Source organism: Equus asinus, chromosome 1 (genome assembly GCF_041296235.1).
Source record: "Equus asinus isolate D_3611 breed Donkey chromosome 1, EquAss-T2T_v2, whole genome shotgun sequence".
In the NCBI taxonomy this organism is placed as follows: domain Eukaryota; kingdom Metazoa; phylum Chordata; class Mammalia; order Perissodactyla; family Equidae; genus Equus; species Equus asinus.
In genome coordinates, this window is record NC_091790.1 from 203,252,875 (window position 1) to 203,279,122 (window position 26,248).

Sequence of the window (26,248 nt, forward strand, 5' to 3'; positions counted from 1 at the left end):
CCAGGCAGTGGGACTGCGGCTCCCCAGAAGCCTCGCCTCAGCTGCAGCCACGGATGCCCACCTGCCGGAAAGGGTTTCCTCTCTTCCCACATTCCTCGAGGAGAAAACCCAAGCTTTCCTCCCTGCTTTGCCAATGGCCAACCCTGTGACCTCTGGCGAGTCACTCATCCTCTGGAGGCTGCCTCCTCATATGAAGTGGTCCATGGCGAGCTTCCACCCTCTCTGGCTGCCAGGGGCCACCACTCGCGTTCTGGGCCACTTCTGCACCTGGTGGGGAAGTCACCTGGCTGAGGTCCTCCCTTAGACCAGTTTGGTACCACTGCCCAGATTTCCCTCTGTCTTTGAGCCAAGAATATTCTATTACCTGTGCCCTAAAGTCATTTTAGAAATTTCAAAATATACTGAACAAGCAAAGAAGAGTGATGAAGAGTCACTTCTCTGTCCTCCTGACCCTGGCTTCTCCCCACAGGCAAACAGCTCCTCGGAACTGAACGCATCCTAGTGATGAAACGGGAGGTGGGGGCGACACTGCCGAACACCCAGCTTTGGAAGGACCGGGCTCCACCTCCACTGCACGCTTCTCCTCTCACCCGCCCTCATGGTCCCACGAAACCACCTGTCCCTGGGAGAAGGGCCCGTCTTCACACAACTGTGGTGCTTGAGCCAATAGGGACCTCAGATTGCAATCCACTTTTTCATATACATAATACATGTTACATATAATATGTGCTTATATAATATATATAATATGTGTACATATAATATGTGTATTATATATATGGCTACTCATACAATTAATAACAATATATTATTAAATAATGTTAATTATATATCAATCTGCTTAAGATCTTAATATATTAATTATATTACAATTAATATTTAATTAATATATTATAGTTGGTGTTAATTACATCACTATATAATTATATGTGTTTATATATAAATATATAATATAATGTATATAACATAATTAAATATAAATTATATTATGTAATAATTATGCTATATGTGACATATTAGATATATACTTGAGAAAGGATAGATGTTTCTTGTTCTAAGTCACTACGTTTGCGAGTGTTTTGACAGCAGCAAAGGTGAGCTGAGATGGTGGTGGGAGCCTCCAAGCCTGTGAGTGCAGGGCCACACCCGTCTTGGTTGAGTCTACTCTGAGCCTCCCATGGTGCCTGACACACGAAAGCCTTCGGTAAATGTCTGCTAACTCAGTCAGAAGAAGCCCACAGGTATCTGACAGAAGAGCCAGCACAGAACTTCCCAATTCCCGGTTTAGTCTTTATTCTAACATTCAGTTATTTAAAAAAGAAAAAATGAGAAAGAACTAGAGAATAAAACCTGTGAAATTATAGAAGGTGGATTATTTATTTTCAAGATGAGAAGGGTAACCCCAAGGGCAAACCACTGGAAAGCAGCTCACAGACCCGGCAATTCGTCTTCCATGTGCCCATCACGTGGGTGGCATCTGTCCTGCCCAGTAGTCCTGCCTCCCACGCCTGGGCTGCCTGGACCGTCCGCGGGGCATCAAAGGCCCAGGGCTGGAGCAGGGCAGAGCAGAGCCATCGAAAACCCAATTAAACACAACAGAAAGTTCTGGCAGGTTGGACTAGAACGGTTGTGAGCCACAGATGGCCTAAACTTCTTTTTCTATGGTAAGGATAGGGACAGTGACAACAAGAGTAATGGTATTTCACAGCGTTATATTAAAGATAAAGAGAGATGGCTCATATAAAAGTACGCGCCTGGCACATAGCAAGTGCTGCATCAGTATGAGCTAAATCTGATGACAACCATGCCATTCCAGATGGCATCTGGTCATCAATAATAGTCATCAGCCAGAGCCACCATGAATGAAACTACCTGTCAAGCAGCGTCCAAATTGCGAGGAGGAAAAAAGCTCTCTTGGTGCTTATTACACAGTATGCCGCGGACAAGAATGGGGCCTGTGAGGACAGCTTCAAGCCCATGATCCAATGGCTATTTCACAGCCGATGCTGCCAGGCCAGGTGGAACAAGGCAAGGGTTTCCAGTTAGCCCACAGACAGATGGCTGCCTGGAAGCTGCTTGCCAGTCTTATGGAAGCTGAGCGGGGGACTGGGCCGGGCTGCCCGCTCTCTCGGCCCCCATCTCCACCCCTGCCCGCAGGACCGAGTCTGGGCAGGTGGTTATGCGGAAGGGACAGAGCAGGGCCAAGAGGAGGTGCTCCGACAGGCACAGCAGCCTGGGTCCTGGAGCCGCCGCACCAGCCTCCTTGCGCTCAGTTTTCTCACAGACCCTGTCTCGGCCCCACCAGCTAGATTTCCCGCAGGGAGAAGAGGGGGATGCGAGGAAAAACCCAGATCTTGGGGAAACGCAGACAACGAGCTGAGGACGGTGGAAAGCATGACGGCTCCGTGGGCCTTGGCCCACCATCGTGGGGCAGTGCTGGGAGTCCGGCTGCCTCATTCTGAAGCCCCTGCTCACACGGCCCTACAGAAAGCAGCAGCAGTCTTTTCACCGCTGCCCGAACCCGGCTTTGAAGGCAGGGGCCCTGGTGCATTAGGTCCGGGGGCCGCCACAACACAGCACCACAAACGGCATGGCTTCGAACAACAGCAATGTATTCTCACAGTTCTGGAGACCAGAAGTCTGAAGTCAAGGTGTTGGCAGAGCCACGCTCACTCCGAAACCCCCAGGGGAGGCTGCTTTCTTGTCTCTTCCGGCCTCTGGTGGCCCAGGCATTCCTTGGTTTGTGGCAGAGTCACTCCGATCTCAGCCTCCCTCTGCATGATCTCTGTCTCTCTATCCAAACTTCCCTCTTACGAGGACCCCAGTCCTATTGGATTAGGAGCCCAGCCTGATCTCATCTCAGTTTGGCTAATTACATCTGCAAAGACCCTATTTCCAAACAAGGTCACATTCACAGGTACCAGAGGTTAGGACTTCAAAGCATCTTTTTGGAGACACAATACAACTCATAACCCTGTTCACCTTTATATCCCCAACACAGTGCCTCAGAAACAGACATAAACGAATTGGCCGGATTCCTAGTCCCGGCTCCAACCCTCCCTACCTGTAAAGATGGTGCTCAGCAATTCCCCACCTCTCCACTTGTTATCTACAAACTGAGACCAGGACGCCTCACTTCCTAAAATTCTCCCCTGGCCCCGCAGCATCCTTCCTCCTGCCCTCCCCTGGACAAATGGAGGTCACTCCAGTGCTACCCTGAACTGGCTCTGCACAAAGGGCTGAATCCCCGCCGTGCTCCCAGCAGGAGGCTGGCAGAGCTGCAGGGCTTCCCACAGCTGGGACCTGGCCTCTGCCTCATGGAAAAAAGGCCAAACTCCTGGGGTCACCAGAAGCAAATTGGTCTTCGTTGTACATTCATCAGCAACTTCGCTGCCAGGTCAGAGTATATCAAAACACAGAGGCCTGGCAGAGGCCCTGAAGCCCGGATGATATCTGATTGGTCTGTGACAAGCCATGAGCTGGCAGAGAAGGGCTTCCCGTCAACAGGAAGGAAAGGATGGAGATCAAATTATTTTCAAAGTAGGCGGTGGAAGAGGTGAGTGAGATTCCAATTAACCATTCGGATGCAGGGCTAACCACTGGCTTATGAGATGCCCTCCTCCCCTGGAGGGGAAGCACACCTGACGGCATTCAACCATTTCCCCTGGTCCAGGTCACACACCGTGCAATGGGCACAGTGGGGTCTCTCTAAGAATTCCCTGTGGTTAAGCCTCAGGGACACAGCTTAAGTCTCATGTGGCTGCTCTGCCCGTCCTACAGCAAGGCCATGGTCAATTAACCAAGCAAATTAAGGACTCGGTTTCAACTCGCTGCTCAGCCCTTCATCAGCCTTTGCTCTACATTTTAAGAGACCTTGGCAACATTTTGACACCTGGTTCAGTGTCATGGGGTTATGAGGATGGGTTGGTCCCCCATCCTGACAGAAGCGGGAGACACATGGTACTTCATATGAGCGGCTCAGACTCGCTGTTCTGGGTCAAAGGGAGGGTGGCTGAAGGAGAACGGGGGAAAGAGGGCTGGATTCTAACCCAGATCTTTGGGGTGTCTGCTGCCCTGTGCAGTAACCTGAGTAGCCCCAACACAAGTGAAACGGTGCCCAGAAACAGGAACGTCGCTGGCCGTGAGCTGAAAAAATCAAAACGGGAAAACAGGGAATGTAAAAAAGAATAGCCAGTCAAGCAACAGCATCATTGCAGAGCACATTTATTTGTCTGAATGGTTGTAGAGGATAAAAACTGATTTAGAAGTTATGTGAATGAAGTCTGAGCAGGAGAGAAGGCCCTGGCAAGTCAGAAGTGCTTCCAAGGTCTGTCTTCAGTCAATGGAGCATTCGGCACAAAGTGCAACCCCCGAGTGGAGATGAGCAGCAGAACACAGCTCTGCTAGGCTGCACTGGAGGAGGGCAGTTGAAAGAAAACAGGTGAGGAGGGAGACTTGTAAAGCGCTGAGTCCATAACAAGTTTGTGATTGTGGAAAGACACAACATTGAACACACAAACTATACTGGGCTGCTGCTTCTGTCCGGTCCCTCAGTCCTAGAGATGTCCTTTTGGTGAAATAATGATCCAGGATGTAGACAGCTGCATTTACCATTAGGCTGCTATGCAGTATTCAGAGCTGGGTTTACACAAGGATCTTGAACCCTCTACAGACAGGTACGAGGACAGAGCAGGAGTAAGGCAGCCCAGGCTAGACGGGAATAAAGCGCACAGTTCACTTCCACTGTGTTGTCGCGCCACGGAATGGAGGAAGTGCTTGTTCTCAGCTGGACCATCTGTAAAGTGGGGATAAGAGGACGAGAGAGAGGATCCAGCCCTGGCCTACACCCCAAGTCACTGAACGTGTGATTCTGCAAATCCATGCGTTTTGTGCACGCGCTGCTTATGTCACCACATCAGCCGGTCCACGGAGGTCTCTGCTCTCTGCAGGGTAGAGTCTTCAAGGAAGGGGACTCCTGTATCTGTCCCTGACCTGCCCGTTCTCTCCACAGGACTCTGCTTATCCGGCATTCAGCCAACACACTAGGCCCACACTTTAGGAAGCCCAGTCTCCGGGCAGCCACACGCAGACCCTGCGAGCTGTCGAGGGGCATCCAGGCCTCATTGATAAGCCCTAGAGCCACAGGACAGTTCTGGGGGCCCCATCACCAAGTAGCTTGAAACCTGAAGGGCTGAACATCATACTCAGGGTCCTATAAGAGCCTATGCTTACGGCACCCAAGATGCACCAAGCTGTGAAGGGCTGAGTCAAGAAGCATTCCAGTGTGGTCCAACAGGCTGGCCCGCACTGGGTTACCCTGGCCAGGAGATGTGGGCATTCATCTTCACTGGAAGCCAGAAATATCCTGCCTTTGTTCAACACTCAGTAGCCAAGGATATCTCTTCTCAATGACAGCTGAAAAAGTGCAGCCGATAGATAGATGGATAGATGCATAGATACACAGATAGCTGGCTGGATGGGTAGATTGATAAAAAGAATAACTCAAGGAGGCAGAAGAAATGGATCAGCATTACACTGCAGAAGTTGAAAATCAATTGCTTCTAAACTCCTATGGACATAAGAACTACCTGGAGAGCTTATCAGAAACGCAGAGCTATGGGTCCCACTCCTCAGAGCTTCTGATTCAGTAGGTCTAGGCTAAGACCTGGGGTTTCATATTTTAAGCAAACACTGGGTGATTCTACTTAAGCTGGTCCAGGAGCCACACGTTGAACGACACTCCCCTAAACCCTAACCCAAAAAATCTTGTTCTGGGTGGTGCAAAGTGACCAAGGTCAAGGCCAAGGTCAAAACTGACATCCCCACTGAGCGGCATGGCACCCCCTTTCCCCTTGCTGAGGCTTCAGTCCACGGAGTTTTAGTGGTGTGACAGGCTGAGCTCTGTCGTCACTTGGTGGTCCAGCCCCCGGGGGCAGAAGGGCAGCTCCCATTACCACCCGCGTTGAGGCGTCAGAGTGCTGAGCAGGGCGGATTTGTTTGGAAAGGGGCCACTAGTAGCAGGCCTGTCACCAACGTGGAGGGAGCCATGGCCTCAAGCAGCGTGAGGGTTCCCTCTGGAGACACCACAGGCAAAAACATCACTAGCAACAGGCCCGCCCAAGCCAACCTTCTGTGCCTGGCCAGCTGCTCTTGGCTCTATTTTTAGTTTGTCTCCAGTGACTATGAAGGATTTCTGGAGTGCCTCTCCCAAGACGGCCAGGGACACGTGCATCCTGTCAGCAGTAAATATGGGGCCACTGCCTCAAGTCTGAACACCTCGAGGCCTGCCTCAGTGTCCCCACAGGCTCCTGCTTGGATTCCTCTCTCTGAAGCCCTCCCTTCCCCTTTGGCCTCCTGCTGTCATTGGCTTGTAAACAGTTCCAAAGACCGGCCAACAGTCATCAATTAAAATGCGTCTGAGATAGACAGATTTCAGATTTAATAGAGAAGCTGCTTTTTCTCAGACAAAAAAAGGAGAAAAGAGCACGCTTGCTCCCAGCAACAGCTTCCCCGGCAGAGTTCTGGCAGCACGCCCCCGGCAGAGCTGGGCTTCCAATGAGTCATTTCCAGAGCCATTCCCACCCCCCTCCTTGCTGTTCCTGCTTTGCATAAGCCGTGAGGGCTCAGAGAAGAGAACTAAGGCAGGCATCAGCTCACCACGACTCTAGACACAACGCCCACCTTGCGGCTTCTAAAGGCCCAGTGCAACTCCACAAGGAATGTGCGCTCAGTCTTTCTTCCTCCTCTTCACACTCTCACACCTTCTCTTTCCCCTGACAAGATCCGGGGGAGTTCCCCATGAAGGTGATCCAAATGGCCTAAGGAGAGGCCCAGATCAAGCAAGGCTGTGTCCTCTGTCAGGCCCCAGGGCCATTCTCCCATCCCACCTGGTCGTCACTTTAGTTAGTAATTCTAAGTCTCCATTACCTGCTATAACCCACAGGTCCTAGGGTGTCCCCTAAATGGATTCCTCCTTCTTGGTGTCTCAGGGCACAGCAGGTGCTATTGGTAGGATGGCCAGGTGAACATGGTTAAAGACATGAGCCTGAGAAGGAGGTTTGCAATGATGTCCCCAACATCCTAGGTCACAGCTCTGTTCATGCATCACAGACAGGGGTGGACACTGAGGCCAGCCGTATCCTAAAGGAACTCATTTCAGTGACGAGACAAGCTACTTGGACACAGGAGGCCTCGTCACTGCAAGTGCCACTGGACACCACCAAATGACCCACCCACAGGACTGCTAGGGCTACAGGGTCTTTCAGGAGCCACTCCTTAGAATCCCAGACGTCCTTGGAAATGGCATTCTCTGGACACCCGTGATCACCTGGCACTGGGGGATGAGGAAGTGGATGCCACCCCCTGCGATTTGCTGTGACTGAGCTCATCATTTTCTCCCAAGTACTGGCTCCTTACCCCAAATATCTCCAAACCGCAGGTCTACTCAGCTCCCGTGTCCCTCACCATTCATCAGATGCTGAAGCTCGCCGGTCTGCCTTCTGACCTCTCACCTCTCCCCTTCATTTGCTTTCTCTTATCATTATTGCTGTTCAGCCCTCAACCCTTACTTTGGATTTTTACCAGAGCATTTGAATCAGTTTCCTTGACACTAGTCCCTCTTTCCATGACTCCACTTTGCACATTGCTACGGGGCTAATTCTCACGAACCATTGTTCTTATCACCTTTAACTGCTCCTTAGTTTAGAATCTCCCCCAAATGGTCGGTGAGACAATGACTTAGGTTCAGTACTTTATCCCAGGGAGTGGGGGAGTGAGGCAGACAAGCCAGCAGGGGTACACTGACGAACAGAGCACCACTGCGGGCAAGTGGGGCTGGACCCTGCTGGGACCCTCTGAGGCATCCTGCAGAACACACATCATAACTGCCCCACTGCAGGATGGGAAAGGCTGGGGGTTGCCCCTCAGAGCATAAAACCAATCCCAGCACTTCCAGCCCTGCACACTCGGGCTGAGCAAACTGCCAGGGTGCTGGAGGACTCCTTCAGGAACGATAAAGACACAGTGAGAAGCTGTGGGGTGGAGCCGGGCTGTCTGGCAGGACTGCAGTGAACTCTGGGTGGGCCCTGGGCACGTGGGGCAGAGCACCAGCAGCAACTCGGGCAGCTTCTCCCTGGGCCTGCCTGCCAGGTAGGGCTGCCAGATAAGATACGGGATGCCCAGGTAAACTTGGATTTCAGACAAACAGAGGATAATTTTTTAGTATAAATTGATCCCAAATAGCTCATGGGACATTCATATACTAAAATGTTGTTCATTCTAAAAATTCTAACCTAACTGGGCATTTGGTATTTTTATTTGCTAAATCTGGCAACCCTATTTCAAGGCCCTCCTTGATCTGGCCTCAATCCAGTTCTGATGACCCTGATTCTCAAACCCTTTCCTCCATGAGAAGGGCTCTTCTCTGTACCTGGAAGCAGTCATCCAAACCCCTCACTCCCAACTTCTCACACGGGTCTCTGTCCTGCCTACCATCTCTGGGCATAAGGTTGCTCTGAACACATCTGTCTTCTCTCCCTTCTCTCCTCCCAAAAGCAGGTACTGTCTGCACCGGTCATCTTATGCCCTTGGGTCGTCTGCAGCAAATGCAACCCCTGTGAGGATGGAGCCAGAGCCCCCTCATTCACCCTGGATCTCACCATCAACGACAGCGCCACACACATGTGGTGGAAAAAGTGAGTGAACACTACTTTCGGTAACGGCTGGATCATGCCAAGAACATTGTCTAAAGCAGCCCAGGTCACACCAGCAGCAGGAAGGGTGGTCAGAGGACCCCAACTATATAGTGGCTGTTCCACTTTCACAGCCTGGCCTCTCAGTCCTTTTCTGGGTCCTGGATTGGGTCCTACACTACCACTAGCATCACCCTGGAGTGCCACTCCCCCCCTCCCCATTTGGGACTAGCCTCACCAACCGGCCTCGATACAATGTGGCCTGCACACCGGACAGTGTCATTTTCTTTTCTCTCTCTCTCTCTTCTTAAAATTAGGTGTTCTGATGTAGATGTAATAGCCATTTATATAACACTTTAAATTTGTAAGAGCTTTCCATGATCTGTTTTCTTTCAACGTCCCTGTAAGGTAGGCAAAGTGGAATTATTATCTCTGACAAAAGGGAGAAACTGAGCAGTTCAATGGCTCACTCAAGTGATCAGTGCTAAAGGGAGGTTTGAGGTAGAAAATAAAAATTTACAAACATGGTCAAAAATGTCTCACGTTAGCAATATAAACAGGAACATCTCATTTTCAAATAGAATGCTTATTCCTGCATATGTGGGTCACCACTCTGGGACCACACAGCAGCCAGGGGTCCAGTCACCTGCTCCCTGAGCGTCCCCCTGCCAGGGAGGGCTGGCCACCGGGTCCCAACTTCAACCTCCTCCCTGAAGTACCCCTCAGATGTCTGGGGCTCTACTCTTCCTCATCCAAGTGTTACACACGGGCACAAACACAGGACGAAAGTCCCTAACCGGGTTTGCTGTGGAAAGCGAGTAGCCAGCTGCCCCACCCCAGTCCCCCCGCTGCTGTCAGGGAGGATTAGCTTTAATGAGGTGACAGCCCTGGAGGGTGGGACACACTGTGCACTCCCACCCTACGCCCAAAACCAGTCATCCAGGAGAAGAAAATCACATTTTCCATGGAGCCCTCTACTCTGTGTGTGCGTGTGTGTGGTCTGTGTGTGTGTGTGTGTCTGTGAGCGCTGTGTTTGGACAAACATTTACTATGTTGGTGGAGGTCGGGGGTCTGACCCAGTCGAGTTTTCTTCGGGTGCAGGTAAGGGCAGAACGCACATCCCCCCACCGGCCCCCACCCCAAGGGGAGGCTAAGGGAGGCTGTGGCGGGCGACGACAAGAGGCTGCCGGCTAGCTGGGCAGGCAAATCGTAGGGTGGGCGCTCCACCTCGCCCGCCGCTTCCTCCAGCTGGACAAAGTCAAGCGCAGACCAATCGGTGTCGCCAAAGTCCGGGCCAGGTGCTGGTTTGGCCGGGGCTGACATTCCCAGCCGCCCCAAATGCGCTAGGGAGCCCCGAGCCCCCAAATGCCCGAAATGTGCTCCCGGGGGGCAGGCAAACGGAACGGCTGCAAAGGAGCCCCCCGCCCCAGGCCCAAAGTCATCCCGGGGGAAATTGGGGAAGAGGTAGGTTCGTTTGACAACGCAGCTACACAGCCAACCCCAGCCACACCGCCTGCTGTCCCCACCCACTGCCCCTCCCCTCCCAGCCATCCCCCGCAGCCGCGCGCGGCTCCACCTCCCCAGAGCGCAGTCCACACGGTCCTTTTTCAACAAAACAACGCGACGCGCCGCCCCCGGCACCCGCACCAGGCGGGATCCGGGGCTACGCCCAGGCGGCCAGCAGCCGCGCCCGGCCCGGGAGCGCGCCCCTCGGCCTCGCGCCCCAGCCCCGACCGCAGACGGTCGCTGGGCCCCGGCGGCACGCGGGTGGGGAGAGACGAAGCCCGGGCTCCGCGGCCCAGCCCCTCCACCGTTCCCCCTAGCGGCCCGAAGTGACAGGAGGGGCACGCACGGCGCGCGAGGCGTCCCGCGTTAACCGCTTCCGCGCCGGGTGGGCGGCGGCGCGAGGGTGGGGGCAGGGCCGGCGCGCGGGGACTCACCGGAATGTGCACTCGCAGCGAACGCCGCCTCTGGCTGGGAGTTTTCTTGCCGCTGCCCCCGCCGGGGCTGGAAACATCTTTCTTCTTTTTGGTGTCCATGGCCGCGCTTCCCATAACTTTAACCAGAAGTTAATTCCGGGTGACTCGTTCCTGGAATTCGGTCCTCTCTTTCCTTGCCCGGCCACTGCTTCTGGCCTCGAGCCGCGCGCTCTTTATTACTGTCTTTCCACCCTGAAGACGCCGCGTGGGGATTTCCGCGGGGAGGGTGAAGCAGGTACCTCGAGTCGCCGCCACCCGGGAGGGATGGCGGTCACCGTGGACGCCAAATTCAGGTGTCCTCTTCCTCCTCCGGGCTCATCGGAGGCAAAATCAAAGCCAAAGGCTGTCCTGGTTCTCGTCTCTCGCCGGGTTACGCGTGACAGAGGTCTCCTGCTGGGTGACAAAGTTTTCTTCCTTTTGCAAGGCGAAGCAACATTTTCCACTGTCTCGGCTCCTCCCACAGACTCCCAGAGGCAATCTGAAAGGCAGGTGCAATTAAAAACAGTAATTTAGAAAATAACCTATGCCTGTGCCTAAGAAGAAAATCTGGCGAGAGTGAGACAGTTTGCATATAAAGATAATTCTCGGCTGCAGAATAAACCAGCCCTGAGCCTGGAACTAAGTCCGTCCTCCTCTCTGGGCGAGAGGGAGGGAAGAGGGGAAGAGGAGGTGCAAACGCCAATACTCTTCGCAACTGGGCTAGAGCTCGGCTGCCAGCAGAAGTTCTGGCGGCGGCTCGCGCGGCTCTGCCAGCTGGAGCCCCGCGGGAGAGGAGGGCAGGGCGCCCGCTCTGTCCCACCGCGCCGCGGTCCCGGGGACAGCGAGGGGACAGCGAGGGGCCGGGCCTGGCACCGACGCAGGCTGGGGAGCGCGGGCGGTGGAAGGCGGCGTGCATCGAACAGGAAGTGCACGGCGTGCAGCGCCGCTCTCCCGCTCCCCCCGCCACCTAACGCCGCCCCCGGGTCGCCGCGCACTGTCGCCTGCCTGGCGGGCGGGGGGCCCCCCCCTCCCCTGTGGCCGCGGCGGCGCCGGGTTCGCTCGGAGCTGATTTCTGATCCCGCTGGTCCCCCAGTGTCTCCGTTTATGCTTGGCTCCCTGAAACACGCACACGCGCCGTGGTCCCCGCAGACCTGGCGCGGCGGAAGCATCGGGTTCGGGGGGATGCGCATTGACCCGCACGTGCTTCCCGGAAAACCGCGGCGCCGGGTCGCTCCCCGCCGGCTTGCGGACCTGAATGAGCACAGAGGGCGGTCTGTGTCGCTGGGGCAGTGCGGGTTTTCACCCCCCCAGCCCCGCCCCACCTGGCTGTTTTCACGTTCGACAACAGTTGCGCAATGCATCCGCGGTAAGTGTCTGGGCGCAGTATCAGCACAGCCCCCCCGCCCCGGAAAACGCGGGGTTCCCAAGACTGCGGAAAGAAATGGGTCAGAGAGAGGGCTCGAGACGCCAGGCGAGGCCCCCACGTGCAGCCACGGTCTTAGAGAGCCACCGCGTTGCCAACCTGGCACCGCCCGTAGCCGCGGGCTCATTGGGGGGGGGGTTTCAGGGGTGGCGGGGACACCCCCAGGTGCGCCCCAGGGTGGCGCTGCCTTGGCCGCGGATTGGAAGTAGGATGAGTGTTGGGTCGGGAGTCGCTTCCTCTTCTGCTCTAGGTTCTGAGGACGTGGTGGCCCCAAAAGTCGCTCCAGTGCCCTGAATGCTGACGTCAGCCCCGCTGTTCCCCGTAATCTGTATTACGGGAGGCCGCCCAGAGAAAGAACGCGACACAAGTCGCTTTGGGCACGCCAAGGGGGCCGGCGAGGAGATGGACAGAGGTCTCTCCTCACAGGAGGGGTTCGCCTGCTGAAGGGACACCGCTTACGTGGTGCCTCCCCTCAGCGAGAAGCAAGCCTATTTCAGCCACCCTTCCCGTTTCCCTTTCCCACCCAAGTTTCATCATCGGGTGTAAAATCCCCTGCAGGCTGGATGGTTGCTTGGTTCGTAGGGGTGAGTTCGGGTGCCTTTGTCTTCCTTCTCCTTCTCCCCTGGTCGCCAGTCCAGAATGAAGCCAGACTGGAAAATCGTCCCCGTCCTGGAACAGTGCTGGCTTGACAGAAAGGTCCCGAGGCTCTAGAGGGGACCACCGTCGGAGTTCAAACACCAAGTGGCCATCCCAGCCCCGCCCGTGTGGAATTTCTCGCTTTGACCTTCTTCTGACCAGCTGCCTGCAAGAGACAGGAGACTGCATTATTCCAGTAACTGCTGGAAACATTGGTTGGAAGTAGAAAAGAGTGTGCCTTTAGCCTAATGTGATGGAGTTTGGAGGCCCCGGGGAGCCCACCGTTACCCACTCAAAATTACTCCCCAGCTGTCATTTCAGTTTCATCTCTTTATCTTAAAATGTTAACCCCTTTTACAATGATAATTTCCCAGGGATGCAGATCACTCCATTTGATGAGAACTGGTTTTGGAAAGGGAAGAGGGAGAGATGAGAAGGGAGCAAGGTGACAAAGGGAAAGTCAGGAAGTGCGGCGAGGAGGGGATTCGAGGAGGGGATTCCGTGTGAGGAGCCCTGTGTTATTTCTTTTCCCAAGCGCTTGGCCTTGGCCAGTGCTGGTTGATGGGCCCTATTTAGCAAGTATTATAAAATGTACTTTTGTCAGTTGATTTGTGTAAAATATGCCCAATCATTCATTAATAAAATTAATTTGTTCTCTGAGTTTATTTTGTTGGAGTGCAGACTTTAGTGCCTGGAAATCCTAAATTAATACATTTTACCATATTGCCTGCATTTTATGAGCTTTTTTTTTTCGTTCCACATGTTAATTTTTCTGAAACCTGGTTGTTTCTTATAGATGGTATCTGAAGAGGCTTACCAGCCATTTTTTCCTTCTGATATTAGTAAATTAATTATATATCTTCCAATCATGGAGTCTTAGACTGAAGGGAGCCCAGTGATTATTTTGTTTTGGGGTGCCGTCTGAAATCCCATCTTCACTTCCTCCTTGCTGCATGTAGTTATTTTAGCCAGTATCTAAATGTGACATGCCCTGCCATTGACTCCTTCTCAATGCCCTGACCTATGACCTCCCTCTAAAAAGAATGCCATAAAGTCTATACTGAACAAAATACCAAAATTCTAGATAAAGGCAGCATTCTGATTTGCCTTTTGGCTCAGGCTCCAATGTTGGTCAGCTCAGCACTGTTACTGATCCTGTCCTTATGTAAAATTCTGATTTTTTTGGTATAAAATAAAGCTTATATATATTTTTTGTTTTTCAAGATAAAGCAGAGGTTCTTAGTGGTCACCAAATATCTATGCACTCGCCTACCTTTTCCAGCAGCCTGGCAGTTAGAGTAGGAATATGTCATTGATTCTGGCCAATGACATGTGAGTGGAAGCAGTGTGTATTACCTCCAGGCCAAGCAGTGAAGTGTTGGTGTGTCTCCCCGGCTTTCCTTTTCTCATGCTGCCAGGATCCTGGAGACCACGTGCTCCAGATGGCTGACAGTGAGATGGGGCGGGCAACTCAACCCGTGTTGGAATTGGTTGAGTTGGGTTAAGCTACTGAGATTTTGATAATTATTTGTTACCACGGCATAGCCTTGCCTGTAAGAAAATATTGCTTGAAATATTATTTATCTTGATGACTAATTTTTGGCCACCCCCTTAACTTTTACACTTAGAGCGAGTGGCTCATTTGCCTCACCCTGGTGCCACCCTGTCCTTCTGACGGATGGAAAGATGAGGAGGAAAGGTTGGCCGGGACTTCAGGCTGTCCTGGGAACCACCTCGCATGCTCCAGGAACACTGCTTGAGTCCCAGCACTGCCCCTGAGGTGCTGTGTTACCGTGAGCAAGTCACTTCATTCCCCCTGTCTTAAGAGGAGTGGGATGGTCCTTAGAAGATTTCTACGGCCTCTGTAATGGGGACGTGTATTTTGTCCTGATTGTATTCTGTATGTCTTTGTTAATTTTATTGCTTTAGGAATCCCTTTTTTATTGAACTCTACAAAAGTATCATTGCACAATGAATTGGAAATTAAAAACAAACAAACAGAAGGCCCCTGGTCCTTGAGCACAGATGGTTTAGGACAGTGCTTCTCATGGGAGGGAGGCGTACTAAAGACGTTTCCATTTGGGGCATCCTTTCTCTAGGCTGATCGTAGTGAAAGTTGCCGATACACAGCGCCTAGTACATCCCAGTGCTGGCACGTTGTCACGTCCAGATTTTAGCCTGTCTATGGGGGAAGATGTTACTAACCCCACATTACACCACACGTGTGCTGGCGTAACTGCTGTACCACCCCTAACACCTCGGCCTAACATCACCTGCACATTTGATGTTCCCATTTCTGAGTGCTGCCACCCCAGGGCTGCAGGTCATCACACTGGCCTGCCACGACAGTGTCACCTCTCCCCCAGCCAGGGCAATGTTCCATTCAGAGAAGATAATTTAAAATGCTGCACGGAGGACCTGCAACCTAGTTGAGAAGTGAAACACAGAGTACAAGTGTTAACGGAGAGAAACCGCTGCTGGAGAGCTTCTGAAGGGGCTACCCCATGTTCAATTTCACTTAACCTAGTTTTCCTGCTTACTCGTCCCTGCCCCCACTCTGCGTTTTTTGTTTTTTCCATTTTGTCTATTAATATCTCATATAAATGAAAATGACTTTGGAAACCATGAGTCATCTTTGTAGAACATTGACAACTTAGACAGTCTTCATACTGGTGATGTAGTCTTAAAGTCCAGCCTTGCCCCGTACACTTGGAATGCCACAGTCAGAAGGAATCCTGGTGACCATTTAGTTCAAGGGTCTGTAGACAGATGTCTGTGTCTGATGAATTCCTATACTAAGTGGTAATGTGTTCCACTGTCAGAAAGAAGAAAGGAATTAACTTTTTGTCACCCATTAGATGCCAGGTATATTAGGTAATTCATAGTAATTATTTTACCTAATTTCTATTAAAATCCCCTAAGAGAACTCTCATAGACATTTTACAGCCTAGGGAAACAGCTAGCCGTTAGAGCTTTCATATCCATTTAACCTCTATCCGTTGATCCTAATTTGCCGTGCCCTCTGAAAACACATTTAAAAATGTGGCCCCCTCCCCTTTTGAAAGCTTTGCACAAGGCTAACAATACTATTTAGGAAACCCCTTCATGGTGACCTTGGACAGGCTGTTCAACATCCTGGCTGCCTCGGTGTCTCTACCTGTGACGTGAAACTGGGGTGACAGCAGTGGTTTGTATAGTCAGGAGACCAGGGACTCAATTCTGTGCAAAAAGCTACTCTTGAAAAATGAAACAACAAAGTCTGGGCCTGAGGACTCTGTAAATGCTTTGGTAACTTATTGGATACCAAGCTAAGGGGGTGTTATCTAATCATGAAAGCCAGAGCTAAGAGTCACATTCCGGTTTTTGTTTTCCTTATGATTGTGTAACCTTGTGATAGCTTTTGCTCCCTGGTGCAAATGGAGCCGTTAATATTGATCCGAGCATAGAAGTGGAGGCAGATGCTCAGGACCAGCGGGGAGGGCTGTCAACACAGCCTCTCTCCTGATGGCTCTTTCCTGGGTCCCTTTTGGTGAGCTGGGGGACCTGTGCAAGCCACCTCCTTTATCTGTGTTTCAGATTGCTCTTCATCCCCAAAGCTACTTAACCATAAGGCCGTCCTGATTGTGAAGTCCGAGAAGTACTTTGGATTAAGGTAAAGGTAAACTTGCTGGCAGTATTCTCCCAAGGGACAGATTCGCCGTTCACATCTTTTCTCTGTTTGATAGCCCGGTGTCTTGACCAGCTCTGTGCCTAAATGCACTCGGCAGTTCTGAAGAATGACAGCTTCAGCAAGCAGGATATGTGTGACTACACAGCACTGTGCAGTGGGGAGCTGTCTGTTTGCTAAATAAAAAATAGGTAATCCCAGCAATTATGCTCGCTTCCTTGACTAAGGTTAGTAGTCACGTAAACAGCATTAGTTTGGAATAAAGTCTTTGGTTCTGCCAACGGCTGCCTTCATAATTATTTCACACAGTGTCTCCTGTGACTCTCGTCCCTGTGATCCGGCATTACCTCTCGTTGGGGTAGAGGGTGTGGGCTCCTTCGGCTGCAGAATTTGACTAAAGGTGTGTGTGTGTCTTGCTTCTCGACTGAGTTCTGAGCTATGAACACACTATAAGCATGCAGATTAACCCTGGGAAATTTGGAATTCCACTCTTGTCGGAATGTGGCTCATGTTCAGTACAACTTGGAAGGTCTGCTCAGACTGATTTCTGACCTCTCACTCACCCATTTATTTGGGACATGATTAAATAATACAAGTTAACTGTAATAATTTCCTGAGCAAATAAAATTACTTTGGTAATCATGCTGGCCCCAAAGTTCACATATTGCAGCACAAATCTGAAGGGGACTGGTCTGGGAGGCTGCATCTGAAGCCCTGGCTCACCGGCACCGTTGTCACCATCCATTCGTGTGACTTGCTGCCGCTATCCAGACCAGCCTCTAGAATGCCAATCACAGCTTTTCAACAAGACTCCAGAAACAATATATTTGCAATCCCTTGGGATTGGCAATGTTTGGAGAGCAAAGTGCCAGGTCATGACCTGGATTTTCAGGTGCATGAGGGCTTAGACCTGTTGACCTCTGAGCCCCGTTGGAGACACGCGGTTATCACCCTGACTCTCAGAAAAGGCTGTGTCCCTCCCGGAAGGGCCCAGCCACACCCAGAGTTAAACCCAGGCACGACCTTGCTGGCGTCTAGTTGTGTCCTTGGACCTTAGCACTTTATACCGTAATCAATAAATGCCCATTTGGTGCACTGACAGAGCCCAGAGATGCTCTGTTCAAGGACTCTGGACGTGCAGGGAGCCTCTCAAGGGCATAGTGGTTTTTGACAACGCTCCTTATGCGACAGGGTTGTGGGTCAAAAGGTATTTTGTAAAATGTTCCTAAGTATAACTGCTAAGAGTTGCCTGAGGTCTTGGGAGAGGGTGGGGAGAGAGAAACTTTCCAAGTACAGCTCTGTGCCCAGGGCTTGCGTAAGGTCATTTTAGACCATTGCAACACACACTCTGACAGCACCATTGTGCAAAAGGTCTTGCCGTGTTTTTTTCCTATCCCCACTCATTGTGGCTTTTTACCCTCTAGGTCAAAAAATAAAGCATAATTACAAAGTTCATTGTTCCTCGCCCAGCCCCAGAGGACATTTTCCTGTGGTTGTGGCTTATTCACCCATGATGCAGGGGCTCCCAGCATCATATGGAGAGGGATGGACAAGTCTCTCGGGGCAACCCAAAGGGACTTGTGTGCAGCACGGGTGAGTGTGGGGCTCGCTGCTGATACAGAGCACTCGCCAAGACCCCAGGGCTCACACTGGTCAACACCGAGGCCCGCAAATGGTCCATAACCCCTGTGGTTAGAATGCAAGGGGAACAGCTGTTTCGAGCCAAGCTTCTGGGAGAGTCTACATCTCGATAGGATCTTTGGTTCCAAGTCTTTTCTTTATCTCTGTAGGTTGAAGAAGCTGACGTAATTTGTTCGCCAAGAGCTGATACAGCTGGAGAATTGTCCTTATAACCACTCCCTCGTAAGAGACTGATTTTCCAGCCCCTCTGTTGGTTTGCTCTTTTGCGCAGGGGTGTTTCGTGTGGTCGGCTGCCTCCGCTCTTGGATCCACTCTCTGTCCCTCCCTGCTGTGTTGCCTGGAAATGCAGTCCTGGGATCTTTAGCTGACTGATCCCGTCTCCTGTCAGGCCAGGTCTGGCCAGTGGGAGGCAGTGGGGGAGACGGGAGTGTCGGGGGAGGAAGCAGGCCAGGAGATTCTTCCTCCCTGGTTTTGCCGTGGGCAGCATCTAGGGCAGTGCTTCTTTCCTCTGACCAGACCCTCCCTCCGCAGGACCAGCTTCTCCGGGCCACCTGACTACGGCTCTAGAGTCCTCTGGACACTTGGGCAGAAATCTGGAGGATGTGAGGGAGTGACCCGGTGGGCAGGTGGGGGAGGAGGATTCTAGGAGAGGTCAGGGGGGCAGCTTGGCCAGAGTGGCAAGAGGACAGGTGGGCTCAGTGTCTGGGGACTTCCTTATCTGGGTGAGATGGGATGGTGCTGGAGAACGCCAACTAGAAGAATGACAAGGTCCAATTTAAGTTTGGAAGGACCAGCCTGGCTGCTATGTGAAAGGTTCTAAAGGATAGAGGGGAGTTAGGGAGAGAACCAAGAGACAGTGGATCCAGGGACCACCAGACAGAAGGGCCTCAGGAGGGGAGGAGCGGTGTGCTGTGGATGACAAGAGGACTCGGAGATGGCCATGGGGTCTGGCGACACGGAGCCCACCAGCAGCCTTGATAGGGGCTGAGGATGGTGGGAGCTGCAGCCCAGGGCAGTGGGCTCGAGAGAGATGGAGCAGTGGAAGTGGCACAGGGTGGACAGCTATTTCCAGGAGCTCCGCTGTGCAGGGGAGCAGAGACACAGGGTGGGGAGAAAGCAGCAGGGGTCAGGAGAGGGCTGCTTTATGTTTTAAGGAGGGGATGTTACAGCGCATTTGTGCTAATGACATGACCCTGTCACTGTCAGGGGAGGGAATCGATGATACAGAAAAGAGAAGGGAAACTGCAGGCAGGGAGCGTGGGGGTTCTTTCCTGAGCGGTTCTGGTTTCCTTGTGAAAAGAAAGCAATGCCACCAGCTGATAGAGGAAGAGGTGTGGGAGGTTTGAGGAGAGAGAAAGGTGTGAAAGCATCCTGTAGGGGAGTGGGAGGGTGGCACACATGCGGACGCTTCCCCACACAGATGGAAGCTCGTGGCAGGCGATGTTCTGCCCTTCTCTTAACTCAGCAACACGTCTTAGAGACTGTGCAAATCAGCTTACCCTGTGTTCTTGGGAACATTACTCAATTTATTATGATTATGATTTATTATTTATTACATTATATTTATTAAAGCTGTCCTCGACCGATGAAAGTGTAGGCTGTTTCTGGTACTGAAATGCTCGGGTCTACATCATGTCACGCATTTTGGAGTGTTCCGAAGGGCGCGTGCTTAAGAGCAAGGTTCTGGGGCCTGCCCCGCCTGAGTGGTTAAGTTCACGTGCTCCACTTCGGCAGCCCAGGGTTTTGCCTGTTCGAATCCTGAGTGTGGACGTGGCACTGCTCATCAAGCCACGCTGAGGCGGCATCCCACATGCCACAACTAGAAGAACCCACAATTAAAAATACACAACTATGTACCCGGGGGCGTTGGGAGAAAAAGGAAAACTAAAATCTTTAAAAAAAAAAAAAAGAGCAAAGTGCTGGAGCAAATCCATTTCACCAGATGGTCATTTGTTCTTAGAGGCCCATTGGTTTGCACTCCCCTCAACAGTGCGTGCACACACTTATCTCTCTAAACCCTCACCAAAGCAATGTGTTTTCTAACTCTTTTCCAGTCTGTTAGGTGAAAATGGTGTCTCACTGTGCATTTTTCGTCCTATGAATAACGACGAACACCTTTTGCACATTTGTAATTTCCTTTATTCCTTCTGTGAATTATCTATTGTGCTTTTTGCCCATTCTCCTGTTGGGTGGTAGGTCTTTTTCTTATCTATTTATAGGAGCTCTTTATATATTGAAAAAATCAGCACCTCATCAGTGCTGTGGGTTGCAAATATTTCGTTTCAGTTTGTCTTTTGACTTTGTTTATCCTGCCTTTTTTCATGCAGGATTTTTCCCATCTAATATAGTTTATCTTATTAATTTGTTTTTGTGGCTACTAGGGTTTTCTGTTATATTTAGAGAAATGCGGCGGGAGGAGCGTGGGCTCTGGAGTCAGACCTGCCTCCACCACTCTCTGGTGGTGTCTCTGCAGGCATGTTGTGTAACCATGTTGTAAACACGGGGACAGGAAAACCCGGGAGTGTAACCACCTGCGCGTGGGAGAGGCTCAGTAAACGTTAGTTCCTTTCTTGATACCAGTCCCAACAGCAGAGCACGCAGCAGTAGCATGGTCCGTGCTGTTTGCTTTCCAAAATTCCTCTGGAAAATTGCAAACAGTCCATAATTTCCTGGGCACATGCCCTGTGGCCTTCTGGAGTCCATCCAGTCTGCACCCAGAGGTAACGTTCACCCCAGAGGAGACGGCATTTCCTAGAAGTGCTGTCGTGAAGCTGCCATGGGTCCAGGGGCATCCGAGGGCTGACACCTCAGAGATGGAGTGGTATTTCTCACAGAGTGGTCCTCAGGTACTTGCTTCAGAATGACCTGGGAGTTTCCTGGGCTCCTCCCCCAGGAAAGTATTTTGGAAACCAGAGACAAAACGGCTGCACACTTTGCCTTTCCTGCCGAGAGAACTGCAGGCACTGTGCCTGCCTGTCCCGCGCCAGAAGGTGCGTGGCTGTGGAGGATGACCTTGGAGAAGGGGCCCTGTCCCACAGGATGGCCAGACAGGAGAGCACGGCTGCTTCCCACACAGCTGGCAACTGAGCTGACCTCCCAGCTGTGTGGGCCCCAAGCCTGTCTGAGTTCATTCCCCCAGCGGGGAGAATGTGGGGAGGGGATGTGAACACACTTCCCCTTTCCATCGGATGTACATAATAGCTGCGCCGGACCTTCACTGAAGACAGATGAGATGCAAATGTGGGTTTAAGGGTGGTTGATTTTATGAGAGTCTTTCTAGAGTGACTTTTAGATTGTTGAATGACAGGAAATGAGTTCGAGACCTAGAAATGGGGTAGTCCCTAAGGGCCCAGTGGAAGGAGGGATTTTTATTAAGGCAGAAGAGGGGTCATGCAGGATTTTGGAAGGTATGATGGGCTTTGGACTGGGGACTCCAGAGGGGGAGGCAGGGAGAGTGTTACTTGTGGTAGGGTTGCAAGAAGGAGGGCGCCAGACCCCAGTAGAGAATGCTGTTTCTACCTAGAACTGCTCTCTGAAACCCCGACAAAGAGAACCCAATTTTATTAGGGCCAGAGCTGAGTGTGGCTAACCAACTTGGAGATTTGATCATTTGAAACATAGAAAAGACGTGTGTTAATATCCCCAGAGAGAAATTCCTGTTTGATCGTAAAATCAAGAAGAGTTGTCTTTCTCTTGCACTCTTGGATGTTTCATTCTTTGTGGGCCCTGGAACTGACCCTCATGTCTTTTTCACCAGTGGCCAGAACACAGAGCATCAAAGCTGTAACCCACCCACACACATGGTGTCCATTAATTGCTTTATCTTCCTCTTTGAGGAACTTGCCTCCCCCACTGGTAGTGGCTGCCCCTCTCAGTCAGTGTTCTGTTGCCACAGAACACTCATGTTGGCTCAGCCAATCATAACCACCCTCACTTGGGGGCTTGGTCCTAGGCAGCCAATAAGAGCCCTTCCCTGGGATTCTAACTGGAGCTGCCTGAGCCCTTTCCATCCTGAGCTCCAGGCTGGAAGACTTCCTCCTGGAACTGCCTCCCCCAGAAGGACAGTAGCCTGAGAGTTTGAGGGATGGAGAGAACATGGAAGCCTTGGTCCCCCTTGTCCCTAAGACCAGTTCTTCCTCTTCCTCTTCCTGTGAGCCAATAACATTCCCACCTTTTCTTAAGATGGGGTTGGATTTCTGTCTCTTGCAAGGCAAGAGTTCTCACTGATAAACTTGTTTTTAATTAATTTAATCTTGTTGTATTTTTGGCTCCCCTGTAGGTTATTCTTTCTAGAACAAGGTGGGGAGGAAAAGACAAAAAGGAGGAGAGAAGCCAAGAAGGAAAGGAAGGCTGTGTAAGCAGAGTTTGTTAATTAATATGAGTGCCTGTATGTCACTGTGACAGCCTGACCCCTGTGCCCCTTGCCACCCCCATCACATTCCTTGCTGTGGTCAGGTAGCCCTGGCCCTCGTGATCTCCCGGAGGGCCTGCAGCACCAGGGTGTGTATCTCAAAGCCCATTCTGAGTATCTGTGGGAATTTAAGCCTCGGCCAGTCGGGAGACCTGCCCTCCCGTGTGGATGGGCAGCTCCCTGACTCCACGCAGTGTGTGTGGCATGCCAGGGCTGTTTTCTGAGGCTCAGTGCAAGCAGAGGTGTTGGATGTTGTTGTTACTCTGGGGATTCAGATGAGTATCTCCAATGGGTGTTCACGGAACTGGACTGCATCAATCTTCTCCTCTAGGAAGAGAATTTTTCTCTTTGTAACTGAAGAAAGCCTGAGTAAAGCTTGCTGATGACTGGGATTATCGATGTCCATTAGGAATTTTTCAAGTTACCTGAGCAAGAAAAAAACAGTGATTTCAGAAGCCAAGAGCCAGCATCATCAAGTGTACGCTGGTCATTTACTTTGACAGGCATAATTCAGTCCTTTTTATTTTTGGTTAAACTCCCACGGCGCCGTAACCAGATCGCTCCAGGCGGGGAGGATGGGCTGAGTAGTGAGGAGAAAACAAGGTTGTTGGATTGATACAACTGGTCATATTTCTAGTTCAAAGAATTGCTAAGATCTCATGTAAAAGAGCCCACTTTCCTTCTGGTTTATTCTTACCATGTCCTCATTTTTCTTTTTTTTTGACCCTAGTATCTCTTTCTGTTTTTAAATTCAGATTCACAAAATGGCTGGTCCTAGGGCCACATGAGATCACAAAATACCTGCCTTGCATTCTACCAGGTAGAGCAAGGTAACAGGGCACAGACAGTGATGTTACAGTATCCACTGGGAAGATCTACATTTATTCTAATCGTTTTCCCGTGGCTCAAAATATTTTGGAACTCTTTTTTTAAAAAAATTTAGGGCCAGTTCCTGAGGTACAAAAGGCAAAAATATCAATGTCAATAAACTTATGATGGAATATTTATGAAAGTACCCAGCAAAAGCCGTGGTATAGAAGAGGCACATAAAGGATCCACTGGAAATTTCTGCTGCAGGTCAAGGTGAAATTCCTTCATCAGTCTCTGCCCATTTCACCAGCCTGTGAATTTTGCTCTATGTGACCCTTTTAATGAAAAATTGGATCTATTTTAGGCTGAAATACTAGCATCCAGGGATTACTCAGTTCATCTCTCTCTCTCTTATTATATGAAGAAATGGACAACTTCAGAGGCTCCCATTTCCTCCCATATCTGTGTCAGTTGGACCCTTGGGGAGGTCGATGCCAACATGGCATTAGACATGCAAGAGATACAATGGGGAAACATCTGTGAAGGATAGGGGGCTGAACAGGAGCAGGCAGGGAGAGCCTCAGACCACTGTCCAGGTCAGACACTGGAGGAAAGACAGCAGGAAGGAAGGAGGGTGGGAAAAGCCTCCGACCAGCATAGCTCTGAGAAGGTCTTGTCCAGACTAACCAGGAGTCACCAAGCGAAAGTCGTCAGTCAGAGGAATACTGTGAAAGGCAGGAATGGCAGGTCCAGGACCCCACATGTTCTGTCATTGCATGGGGACAGCCCAGGGAAAGTGTGGCCTCAGTGCACATGCCCCAGAGAACCCAAATGGGAAGCTCTGGGGCTGTCAGTCCAGGATGCCTCTGCAGCGGGGACTTTGGAAGAAGATCTGGGTGTCACCTCCATGGCCACTGCATCCCCCCTTGCACCACACAGATCCGTGTTTCTGTGCGTGTTTGGGGAGCAGCTCCCCGTGGTTCCTCGGGCCTCTCATCCCGAGGGGAGACTTGGAAGAGGGAGGATGGGTTTAGCTATAAGCCCTATTGTTGCAGCTGGTCTTGGGGCCACGTGGGTGCTCATTCCCCTCCCTTCCCCACCGGATCCGTTCTAAATGGCTTACCTGATGGTGTGACCCAAATCTCGTCCTGAGAGCCCTGAGCCCTTGATAATCACACCCTTCTAAGGCCAGGGTTACAGGGTTCACAGTCACTCTGGGCCAGCTGTGAGGGAAGAGCCACATGGATCCCTGGGTTCTACTCATTCCCCTCCTCCTCCTCCACCCATTGCACCAAAACACCCTACCTCCTGCTGATGATCAACGTCAACTAACGCTGCCAAGATGGTGACTCCCCTTCTCACCCACTGGGTCCTGGACACGAGGAGTCAGAAGTGTCCAGTGGCAGCTGTAGCTTGTAGTTCACTGGGATCTTGGCTGTGTCCCTTGGCAAGAGTGTGCCCCCTTTTAGCACCTGGACTTTTAGCTCTGCAGAGTGCAGAGTTGCAGGGACAGGAAGCAGAGAGCCTGCCACTGGGTCACTGGAGCCATGGTAACTGGGCCACTCGTGCTTCCATTCCATGGTCCAGCTGTCCGCGTGTTCTTCCTACGGGAGATGCGGTGTTATGGAGAGGTGTCTGATTTAATACATCTGAGGGATGTTCCTTCCCTGCCCTGCACAGAATTGCTTCAGAGCTTCAGTGGATGCTCTTCAGTTCACCACCTCAGCTCTCTATGTGGCTGGCTACTTCTGGATGGTGTGATGGGTGATAAGACCAATGGATCCTACAGTCGTGGTCCCACCCCTGCACCTTCTTAGCTGTAAAGTGGGTCCTCTGCTGGATGCTGTGTTGTGTGGGTTCCATGCCTGTGGGATAGGCTTCCCATCAGCCCTCAGACGGTGGTACGAGCTGAGGCTCTGTGGGCAGGAAAGGCAGATCCATACCAGGAATCTGATGAACCACTGACCCTTCCAAGTTGTAAAGGGCTTAACGTAGCCACCAAGCAGAGGGTTGGTCTCCTGAAGGAATAGCACCATATTAGAGTCAGTGTTGATCCCAGTTGCTGACTGGTTGGAAATTCAGAAGTGGCAGTTGCTAGGTAAGTCCTTGGTAAGTGGGAGTACATGCTGTTGGGCCCATGTGCCTACTTCTCTGCCACTCTGGCTGCTTCATTCATGTGCCCATCTGTCAGTCCCAGGGTGGCTGGTGACAGAGGCCAGCTGCCATCAACCAGTCAGTCATTTTGTATAGTGGGCTGTTCGGTGCCTCTTCCATGGTGGGTGCTGTCTGGTGGACACTAATGTGCGATGCACACATCTTCACACCTTGTGCCCATTCCCATATTTCTATCCATATGCCTCTACCCCAGACTTCCTTGTCTCTGACCTTCTAGTCCTTTTTCTTCCAGACTCCTGACCAGCTTGCTGGACCACTGGCCATTGTCCAGGTATCTGTGCATATTGTCACCTTAGTCTACCTCTCCTTCCACACAACATGGGTGAACAGCTGCCCTGCTCACTGCCTGCCCATTGGGAAGAGCTGTCTTCACTGTTATTCAGGGCCATCCCTGTTGATGACTGTAAAGCAGCTGCCAAACATTTTCAGATTACTCCCTCAGTGGCCGTCTGTCAATCAAGCTTGGACTTTTTCTCTCCTCCTTACACTCGTCATATGGGATACCTGCCTCCCGCTTATGGCCATGGGTGTGAGCTGGGGATGGAGTGCTGGAGGAACCATGGTGGGTGATGTGGGGTAGGGAATGCCTGCTTGTGCAGCTTCCTCATGCCTTCTGATTTTGCTCAGGCTCGATCCCTGAGGCACCATTTCCATCTTACGGTGGACTGCTGCTAGGCCCATAGATCATAGCGGGCAGTTCTAGATGTACCCTGCACGCTCCAAGGTCAAGGGTTCTCTCCACTGGGGCCCAGTAACACACCAGAATCTGTTTCTCAAAAGGAACACAGTTCTCTGCTGCAGTTGGCACGGCCTTGCTCCAGACTCCCAGGGCCTGCC

The 26,248-nt window shown here is 51.5% G+C and overlaps 1 protein-coding gene and 1 long non-coding RNA gene across 6 annotated transcripts in view; one reads left to right on the forward strand and one right to left on the reverse strand.

Moving 5' to 3' along the window:
• Positions 1-11,611, reverse strand: part of PRKAG2 (protein kinase AMP-activated non-catalytic subunit gamma 2) — a 279,884-nt gene extending 268,273 nt beyond the window's left edge. For 2 of the 5 annotated variants that reach the window (XM_044765712.2, XM_044765711.2), the window contains exon 1: positions 10,631-11,611. In XM_044765712.2, the coding sequence (XP_044621647.1) occupies positions 10,631-10,744 (114 nt within the window). In that variant the 5' untranslated portion in view covers positions 10,745-11,611. The remainder of the gene's footprint in view (positions 1-10,630) is intronic. The other 3 variants (XM_070516698.1, XM_070516683.1, XM_070516675.1) reach the window with 3 other exon arrangements.
• On the forward strand, positions 11,611-13,367 carry LOC106823316 (uncharacterized). Its single transcript, XR_011505515.1, has 2 exons — positions 11,611-12,014; positions 12,705-13,367. It is a non-coding gene; the product is annotated as an uncharacterized lncRNA (long non-coding RNA).
• Positions 13,368-26,248: the final 12,881 nt, after the last annotated feature.